Genomic DNA, 10,083 nt, shown 5'->3' on the forward strand with positions numbered 1-10,083 from the left:
TTTTGAAGTCCAAAACGGCGACCCAGGCCGCGGAGCCAGAAATCCAGGTCCGGAGCCTGAAAATGCCCCCCTCGGGCCTCGATGGCCAAAATAGAGATTTGAAGCCAAAAACGGCAACCCAGGCAGCAGAACCGGAAATCCACGTCCGGAGTCCGGAAATGCCCTCCTCTGACCGCCATGGTCGAAATCGAGTTTTGAAGGTGAAAACGGGGACCCTGGCCGCGAAGTGAGAAAACCACGTCTGGAGCCCGAAAACGCCCTCCTCGGGCTGCGACGACGGAAATCGACTTTTGATGCCGAAAACGGCAACATGGCCCTCGAAGGCAAAAATCCACGTACGGAGTTTGAAAACGACCCACCATGGGCCGCGATGGCTGAAATAGACTTTTGAAGCCAAAAACGGCGATTCGGGCCAGGGAGCGAGAAAACCACATCCGCAGCCCGAAAACGCACTCCTCTGGCCGCAATGCCTGAAATCAACTTTTGAAGCCAAAAACGGTGACCAGAGCTGCGTAGCCAGAAATCCACGTCCGGAGACAGAAAACAACGTAGTAGGGCCGCGGTGGCCGAAATAGTCTTTTGAAGCCGAAAATGGCGACCCGGACTGTAGACACAGAAATCCAAGTCCGGAGCCCAAAAACGTCCTCCTCAGGCCGCAATGGCCGAAATCAACTTTTGAAACCGAAAATGGCAAACTAAGCTGCAGAGCCACAAATCCACGTTCGGAGCCCTAAAATGTCCTCCTCGGGCTGCGATGGCCAAAATAGAGATTTGAATGCGAAAGCGTCGACCCGGGCCGCCGAGCCAGAAATCCACATCCGGAGCCCGAAAAAGCCCCCCTTGCGCCGCGATGTCCAAAATTGACTTTTGAAGCCGAAAACGGCGACCCGGGCTGCGGAGGCCAAAATCCTTGTCTGTAGTCTGAAAACTCCACCCGGGGCCATGGTGGTCGACATCGACTTTTGAAGCCGAAAACGGCGACCCGCTCTGCGAAGCCAGAAATCCACGTCTGGAGCCCGAAAATGCCCTCTCGGGCCTCAATTTTCAAAACCGACTTTTGAAGCCGAGAACTGCGACCTGAGCTGCGAAGCGAGAAAACCACGTCCTGAGCCCGAAGACTGCCTCCTCGGGCCACGATGGCCAAAATTGACTTTTGAGGCCAAAAACGGCGACACGGGCTTCGGAGGCCAAAATCGTTATCCGCAGCCTGAAAACTCCCCCCCCAGAGGAAATCAACTTTTGAAGCTAAAAACAGCGACCCGGGCTGCGGGGGCCAAAATCCATGTCCTGAGCCCGAAAGCTCCTTCCCGGCAGCTATGACTGAAATCGACTTTTGAAGCCAAAAACCACGTCTGGAGCCCGAAAATGCCCCCCTTACCCCTTAGCCCCCCGAACCCTCTTAACCCCCTTCACCTTAATCCCCCTTACTCCGAACCCCCCTTTAACCCCTTAACCCCCAACCCCCCTTTAACACCAACCCCCCTAACCCCCGACCCCCCCTTACCCCCACCTTCCCCCGAACCCCCCAACCCCACCTTCCCCTTCACCCCCTTTACCCCTAACCTCCCATACCCCGACCCCTCCTTACCCCTTTACCCCCCATACCGCCTGACCCCCTTAACCCCCCCTTCCCCTGAACCCCCCTGAACCCCTTAACCTCCTTACCCCAAACCCTCCTTACCCCCTTAACCCCCAAAACCCCTGAACTCCCTTAACCCCCCTTACTGCCGAACCCCCGAACCTCTTAACCCCCAACCCTCCTAACCCCCTTCCCCTTAACCCCCGAGCCCCCCTTAACTCCCCCCCTTAATCCCAAACCCCCTTAACCCGATCCCCCCTTGACCCCGACCCCCCCTCAACCCCCAAGCCCCCCAACCCGAACCCTCACCCCCAAACCCCCTACCCTAACCCCCTCACCCCCTTATCCCAACCCCTCTAACCCCAACCCCCTTAACCCCAACCCTCAAAACCCTGACCCCAGACCCCTTAACCCTAACCCCCTAGACCCCTACCCCCTTGACTCTAAACCCCAACCCTACCCCCTAAACCCACACCCTCCCCACCCCCTTTCCCCCTCCCCCACCCCTAAACCCACCCCCCCACCCCTTAACCCCCTACCCCCCAACCCCACCCACAACCCTGCACCCCCACTGTAAACCCTCACCCCTGACCCTCCAGACCCCCTTAAACCCTAACCCCAACCCCCGGGCCCTCTTAAACCCTAACCCCAACCCCCCCAAAAATTGAGATGAAGTGTTTGAAAAATAATTTGTAAAAATTTATCAAAGTGTAAAAGTTAAATTTTCCACTGCAGTTGCAGTTAGAATCTGGTATATTCCATTAATTGGAACCTACTTTTGCCCCGGCTTCTAAGCTCATGAATGCTAGAAAGACATTGGAGAGCAATTTATCTGCGAGCCCATGCCATATAGCAGAGGTCTTAATTTAAGATATTTAGCTCTATTTTAGCCCAATCTAAGGCTATGTCTACACTGGCAGCTTCTTGCGCAGGAACAGCCATTCTTCTGCAAAAACTTGCTGGCTACACTGCACGAGCATTCTTCCAGAAGTAAATTTACAGTACAGCATTGTAAAACAGGGCTTCTCCTGGATGAGTTATTCCTCCCCACGAGGAATAAGCCCCCGTGCGCAAGAGCTCTTCTAGAAGAGGCCACTGTAGAAAGGCAACATGAATTTGTGCAAGAAGCCCCTATGGTTAAAACGGCCATCAGAGCTTTCTTGCACAAAAGAGCATCTACACTGCTATGGATGCTCTTGTGCAAAAGCACATGGCAGTGTAGACACTCTTGTGGAAGATTTTTGCACAAGAACTCTTCCACAAAAGAGTTCTTGTGCAAGAAGCTGCCAGTGTAGATGTAGCTTAAGGGTTGAGGTGAGCCTGAACCTGTTAGTTTGGGATCACCAGCAGTGTGCAGAGATTCTAGCTGTGTCCACATGAAGGATAGTTTAAAAGCAGGTGAGCTCCCTTGTTTTGGAACTTGCTTTATGGAATTCTGCTAGTTGAGATGCATGGGCAAAGTTTACATTTTACTAAACCAACACAACTCCACATCCACTCAGTCATCCGGGCCGACTTATCCATTAGGCACAGTGCCTATGGCCTACGAAAATGTTTTAAGTTCTTAAAATCAGAAGAAGAAAAAAAGAACTTAGGGTCAAAGAAAATGTTTTAAATTCTCCCCCCCTCCCATCAGAAAAAAAAAATCAAACTTAGGGCCATGTAAATCTATTTATTTTTCTGTTTTAGGCAAAGTTTAAGTATTGAAGTATTTAAAGTTATATCAAAATAATTTTTGATATTTCAGGGCTCACTGAACAGCGGCAAGCCCCACTCACCAGCCATGCTGTCCGGCGCTCTGCACATGTGCCGATCGCCCGAACCCGGCTCGGCCAGGTTGCCATCTACTCCCCCCTGGATAGTAGATTACGTTATTTCTTGAGCCCTGGATATTATGGTGGGAGGGGCCCATGAAGGCAAAAGTGCCTAGGGCCCACAAAAGTCATAATGCAGCCCTGTCAGTCATGTACTCCCAGCTAGACAAAGTCTGCTGTCAAATATGCCCTTGCTATTGAAAAAGAAAGCATTGATACTGGTCCTAAAACAGCTACATTGCTGCAAGTCACTTCTGTGACTTGCTCCAGTTGGAATGCAGGCAAGGCCTGGGCTCTAGACTGAAATGTGACTGAGCAGAAAGAGCAAGCCACACCTGCCTCCAATGCTCCCAGTCCAGCACTAGTGTCCAGAAGCTGAGCAGCAGCTTGCTTGGGCAAGAGGCCAGTTATCGGGGTTCCCCAGGAAGTTCCTGCAAAGTTCAGCTTGACTAGAGCCCAGGGATCTTTGGTAGGAGTGAGAGTCATTGACCAGTTTCTGCATGGACGATGTTTCCCTTGCTACAGCATGTTGGAAAAGGCCCTGTTGTGAAGGATGACATGGCAAGTGCTGAACAGCTCTGATTGTTCCCTATCCCAGCAAGGAGTCCAACCCCTGCTCCCAGCACTTCCTATCAGGGCAGTGGGATGCAGCTACTCAGCTGAGTGCCCCAATCACCACCTTCTCCATGGTGCTTGGGACAGTAACCCCAGCTGATCAGCCCAGAGAACGACTTGAGACCTTTGTGCATTTAAAAAAAGTTTATTTTGTTTGATGCTTGTTTCACTTTCTGTATAAGGCAGCTAGCTCTTCACAGCCTTCCTGACACTCCGCCATACAGAAAGCGAGGTCATCAATGGCAGCATCACTCCCTGCTTCCAGGCCAATGACTCCTTCCACCATCACCTACAGCAGAAAGATTTCAGTTACTGACTACTGCTTGGGCTCAAGAGGCCAACTCAAAGCCACTCCCTGCCTAGCTTCCATTGCCTTCTCTGCTGGGCAACTGTAGGTAACAGCACCCAGGAAGGGAGGAGGAAGGCAGCACTTATTTCCAGAGCCTGTCTGAGTCTCAGGCAAATCTTTCCCCTCCAAGCTACCAAGCATTCTCCTGACAAAACCCCTGATCACCCACATGCCATATTCTCCCTCCCCAGCCAGAGACAGAAGACACACCCAGCAGGGCTCTCACCTGCAGCTTCTGAGACACACAGGCCTCCACACTTACTTCATGCCAGTCTGTGCCCTGCTGCCCTTTGGCAGACCAGATTCTGTGCCACTCAGGGGCACCTGCAACTTTGAGATAGATGCTGATTGTGCCTGGTGAGAGATTCAAGCACTTAATGCCAGCAGGATACAGAACAACAGACAGGCCAATAAACCCAACATTGTCCCTGTCCCCTGCTGATCAGAGTTGGGGTTACTTTTGTTTACGGAACTGGTCCTTGTTTACATGGTCACCACTTCACAAACAGGTAGCATGCATGGGGTACTTGAGGGTTCCTAGATCATTTAGATGTGTGCAAGAGGGCCTCTGCAAGCTGGATCCTGCCTGCCAAGCAGGTTGATCCAGCCTCTGGAGACCCTGCCACTCCTCCACCCCAGGCCAGTTAGGGCCTGGGCCGGTGGAGTGCACAAGACTTCCTCTCGCCCAGCAAGGAGCATGCAGCACTTCAAAATGCTACATGCTCCTCACAGGACAGGAGGAGACATCATGTACTCCCGCCCCTAAGCCCTGATTGGCTGGGGGGGGGGAAGGTGTGAAGCTTCCTCCCACCCTGTGAGGAGCACATAGCACTTTGAAGTGCAGCCTGTGAGGAACAGAGTGGGGGTAGGGCAGGAGGCAGCTTCATGCTCCTCCTGCACCCAGGCCAGTCAGGGCCTGGGGGTGGGGGAGCCGCATGAAGTTTTCTTTGCCTTGTCCCAGTCGTGAGGAGTGTGCGGCACTTCAAAGTGCCACGTGCTCCTCACAGGGCAGGTGGAGGCTTCCCACACTCCCCTGCCCCCAGTCCCTGACTGGCCAATCATGGTGTGGGGGTGGGGCAACCCAGAAGCATCTTGCCCTGCCCCTTCTGGGCAGCCCGGGCCACTTCAAAAATGTTTGAAGTGGCCCCTGGCCCAAAATGATTACCCACCCCTGATTTAGACACAGGAATAAGGAAGCATCTGTTTCTCTGGGATGAGTAACAGCAAAACCACAGTGCTGTGCTCAGCATTCTCAAGGCTCATCCTGTCCCGCCTTCCCCAGCTGGAAGCCTTCAGCAATCAGTATCCCTCAGCTATTGCCAGCATGACTGAAAACATGCTCCTAGAAGGACTAAACCAATATACCCGCAGCGAGCTCTGGTTTACATCCTTTCAAGCCTTGTCAGAGGCACAAGGCCAAGCTTACCCATAACAGAGCCCAGTGGGCTGTACCAGAAGTGGATGCATCCAAGCTTTTGCAGAATGGGACTAATTAGAGCAGCTTTCTGTTCTGGCGTTTGTCTGGAGAAAGGAGACTTCAGGGAGATATAGCTACCTGGAAGAGTGAATCAAACGCACAAATCCTCACTGATCAGCCCTCCTTCCTGCCCATTTAGGGAACGCCTGCCTGCCATGGGTAAGTGCATGTATGCAAAACTGAACAACTCAAACTATGTATGTGACTAATGTTTTTGTAACCCAGGAATGGCAATTTGAATCCTCCTCCAAATGGATTTAGGGTTAGGCTTTTAGGAGTCTAGTTTGTGGCTGAGTACAGGGATACTACAAGACCCCCATTCCACCTGGAGAGAGAAACACCTTCCATGGTGGTGGGGTGGAGGCACTGTCCATACTTGCTTCCCAGGGACGCTTCATGTTTTAGCTATTAAGTGAGCTGTAGAGAATTTAGGGGAGGGCTCAGTCCCTGCATTCCTTTAGGATTCATGAAAGAACTGGGAGTATCAACGCTGCTTTTCAATGATCTGAGGGCCCCTGCCTGCGCCCCCCCACCCCCCACCCCACAGAGGAGCTCGTTAAGACTCAAGGGAAGTCAGAGTCAGGTGACTTGGCTCCATGGTGTCTCCCACTACCTACCTGTCAGTCTCACCTGTCACTGAAAGGAGGGCTGGTATTATGGAGTATGCTGAGTTTTACCAGCTAAATGCCTGCAGCATTCCCAAGCCTCTATCCAAATGAGAGCTGGGCACTTGCCAAGGATCTTTCCTTGCATTAATTCAAACATGCAGTGCTGGTCACAGGGCAGCATCCCCATCTGCTACTGCTCCTCCCTCTTGCTGAGCCAGCTGTGAGTCACCACAGCAATCTGTCCTAGTGCAGACTCCCCTGGTGTTTAAGAGTTCCTGAAGCCTTATCAGCTGAGTCATGTTCCCAGCTCCCTCTGCCCACGAGCTGGTTTACTAGGTTACTCCTGGACCCCATGGCACAGTTACTCCCACCCCACTGCCCAGAGACAGCACCACTTACCCCAAGAAGGAGAGCACTGGGTTTCAGAGGTATTGCCAGTCACTGGCCCAGCAGGTCTTTCCCCGGCAAGTATCCAGTCAAAGTCATCAGTGTTGCTCTGCTGCCAGCCACACAAGTCCCTCTTGAAGTCACAGACCTGCCAGTTAGGTAGTCCTGGCAGCACCACAGCCCTTTGAGCTGGCAGGATGTGCTGGACATGTTTACCAGGGCCAGACAGTTTGTCCATGGCAGCATGTGGGCTTCTACCAAAGCAGTTCAGGCAACAGCAGTTCTTGGGCAGAAAGAGGCCAACTAAGGGGCTGGCCAACAGACAGAGTTCCCTACACTTCTCATTCTGCTCGTGAGAAGAGGTACCTGCCTCAAGCCAAGGAATATGCTTGATCCCTCTTGCAGGTGGATGTAATCCAGTGGCAGGGAACCTCTGAAACTCAGGTGACAGGAAGTGTTGCCTTTGGAGTGCTTCTAGAACCTTTGCCTGTAGTTTTTCTAGGGTGTTTGGAATCAGAGGACCAATGTGTCCATGGCTCAGAGTACTCACTGTGTGATCTGGATTGCAGCCATGGGGTGGAGCTGGCCTTTCCTCCATCTCTGGCAAAGACCTCTTGCCAACAAGGTGCAGGAGTTCTGAGTCAACTGTAGACCGGCTACTGGGGAGCTTTTGGAAAGCCCATTGCAATTGAGTCATCTTTATTTGATGTGATTCTTCAGAACCTGGTGTTGCAGAGTTGGTGGCAGTTCTTGCTTTATGCATCTGTGGTTGTGGGGTTGACAGTTCACCACTGGTCAGTTTGGTGGCGATGGCCTGTTGCTCAGCTAGATTTGAGTGCCATTTTGTGGCATGTGTTTCATTTTCCAGCCCCCAGGAATGCACTGGAGCTGACAGCTTATGTTTCCCTCCATTGCTCCCTGCTGACGGGCTTGTAGTTTGGCTCTCAAGGGAAGATCCCACATATTGAGATGGGATTCCTTCCACAATAGACTGAATTCCAGATTCCATTTGAGTCTCTGTGGCAGCCAGGACCTTTTGGTAGGAGGGAGGCCACAGGGCTGGATGGACATAAGTTGTGTCACTTCCCACAGAAAATATGCTGCCAATAGGAGGTTGGGTATGGGCTTGTCCACTTTTCTTCCTGTAGCTACTTGTGACTGTCCTCCCCCTCTCACTTGGGCTACTCAGGGCCTCAGCTGTTTTCATTCTGATCCCCCATGTAGTGGAGTAAGACTGTCCTGGGGCTTTGGGTCCTGCTGATGCAGCCCTTGTCTCCCTTGGGAGCATGGTCTGAGTCTCTGTACTCTTACTAGGCACATTGTTCACAGCTCCTGTTGCTTCACCTGCTCTCAAGCTAGGTCTCTCTGCAAGTGGGGAAGAGACAAGTGCTTTGAGTAATGAAGTTTCTGTAGTTCCCTGCTCAGTTTGGCCTTCTAGGGCTCCTATACCAAGTACTCTCTTGGTAGAAGATTCCAAGTAAGTCTCATTTTCTACAGGTTGTGTTGTTCCTAGGTGAAGAGGAGAGGGTTTTCCTTTTCTCTTTTGGTGTAAGAAACTGACCTCCTCTAGTCTCTGTGCTGGGGGCTCAGGAGAATGTGCGGATAGAGTCTCTCTGACAAGTCCTAGCCTGACTACAGCTTCCACCCATTCTGGAGGGAAAGGGCTTCGGCCATGTTCTTCCCTGGGGAGCATCATGGCATGCATTGGGCTGTGCAGTTCAATGAGGCTGACTGTTTCTGGTGAGGCCTGCAGCAGAGAGACTCCCTCGGCAAGCTGCCTGGAAGCTAAGACCATTCCAGTATAAGAGACCCCACTTGAACTTAGAGGGGTATTTCCAACTCCTGCAGGGGTTATGTTAGTTGTGGGTTTGCTGGTCCCCTGTTCAGAGGGAGTGATGAGCTGATGCCTCCTGAGAATTGGCTTGTGTATTTGTGTAGACTGCACTTGCTCAGCAGTTTCACTGCTTAGAGTATCAGAAGCGAGAGGATGGGTTGTAGTTACAGCCGCTTCTCTGTAACTACTAGTTTCTTCTTTTATTGCCACAGCTGGATTTTCAGGAGCTTCCAGCAGCAGCACCTCTCTGGTGGAATGCACTGTATCAGTTGATGTGTTTGCAGTGGAAGTTCCCTCCTTGGTGTTTGAGGAAGTTTGGGCTGGGGTCTGAGTGTATGGCCTTTTCGAATGCATCTCCCTATTGGGGCTTTTCTTGGCCAGATGCCCTGGGTGTTCTGACTCCCTTGATATAGGCCATATACCAGCAGGCAGGAGTGTGTAGTGTCCTTCCTGTCTATGGAAGATTGTGGCTCCTTTCCCTTTCATCTCCATTGATGGGCTGAACACATAGGTAGTATCTTTGAGACCAGCATTAGTGCTTATAGTATTTGCCATTCCAGTGCTTGGGCTTGTTACTGGGGTTTCTGCAGTCTCTAGAGATGGCCTTACATGTGAGACTTTAGTTCCTGTTGCAGAAGTGTGCACCCTACCCTGCTTTCTACAGGGCTTCTGGACTTCTTGGTGACCCAGCACAGCTTGGGGAGTGGTTTTAGTCAGAGCCTCCAGGAATTGTCTATACACCACTTCAGTCACTGACAAGTTCATTTCTTCCCTTTGCTCTGTTCTAGAACAAGCTTTCCTCTGGCAGTTTGGGACTGCCCTTGATGCCAACTCTGTGGGACTGAGAGTTTGGTTTTCATGTCTTGCTGTGGTGGATACAATTTTTGCAGGTTCCCAGAGACTCTTGGTTGCTGCAGCTGGCATTCCAACTAGAATCTGAATTTCTCTGCTGCCTCCTTTCCTGGCAAGGTTTGTGGCTTCTTCTGTAACTGAAGTAGTGGGTACATTAGTCATTTGAGCACCAAAAGCCTCCAAAAAGGTGCACACAGTTTTTGTTTCCATGCCCACAGACAGCATTCCTTCTGTTGTAGGAACAGGCTGCTCTCCACCTTCATTTCCTTGTACATGTGTTTCTATCCCCCTCCCAGACGGGCCTTCTATTGCTTTTGTAGCCAGCACTGTGTTATTGGACTGTTTGGCAGGAGCAAGAGTAGCTCTGAAGAGTCCAGGCACAGCAGCTGTCTTCACTTCCTTTTCAGCCAGGCTGTTTTTCCTGCTCTCCCAGGGCTCTAGGGATTCAAAAGTGATATTTGCAGTTCTTGCTAAGGGAGCCCTCTCCATAGCTGAGATGTGTGGTACAGCCTCCTCCCCAGGGAGGCTTGTGGTATGGGTCTCTCTGTAGCTCACAATGTCATTTGAC

At 51.6% G+C, this 10,083-nt stretch overlaps 1 protein-coding gene across 2 annotated transcripts; it reads right to left on the reverse strand.

Moving 5' to 3' along the window:
• Window positions 1–4,160: 4,160 nt before the first annotated feature.
• On the reverse strand, window positions 4,161–8,674 carry LOC112544235 (uncharacterized). Of its 2 annotated transcripts, none has more exons than XM_075910716.1 (4): window positions 6,842–8,674; window positions 5,784–5,912; window positions 4,620–4,711; window positions 4,161–4,297 (listed from the first exon to the last, which is right to left on the reverse strand). In XM_075910716.1, exons 1-4 carry the CDS (start codon window positions 8,622–8,624, stop codon window positions 4,175–4,177), a joined length of 2,127 nt encoding a protein of 708 aa, XP_075766831.1. In that variant the 5' UTR covers window positions 8,625–8,674; the 3' UTR covers window positions 4,161–4,174. The 2 variants fall into 2 exon arrangements, with proteins under 2 accessions (XP_075766831.1, XP_025035856.2); XM_025180071.2 differs by having other exon boundaries at window positions 4,584–4,711.
• Between the last annotated feature and the right edge of the window lie 1,409 nt (window positions 8,675–10,083).

The sequence above is a fragment of the Pelodiscus sinensis genome, chromosome 28 (assembly GCF_049634645.1).
Source record: "Pelodiscus sinensis isolate JC-2024 chromosome 28, ASM4963464v1, whole genome shotgun sequence".
NCBI lineage: Eukaryota > Metazoa > Chordata > Testudines > Trionychidae > Pelodiscus > Pelodiscus sinensis.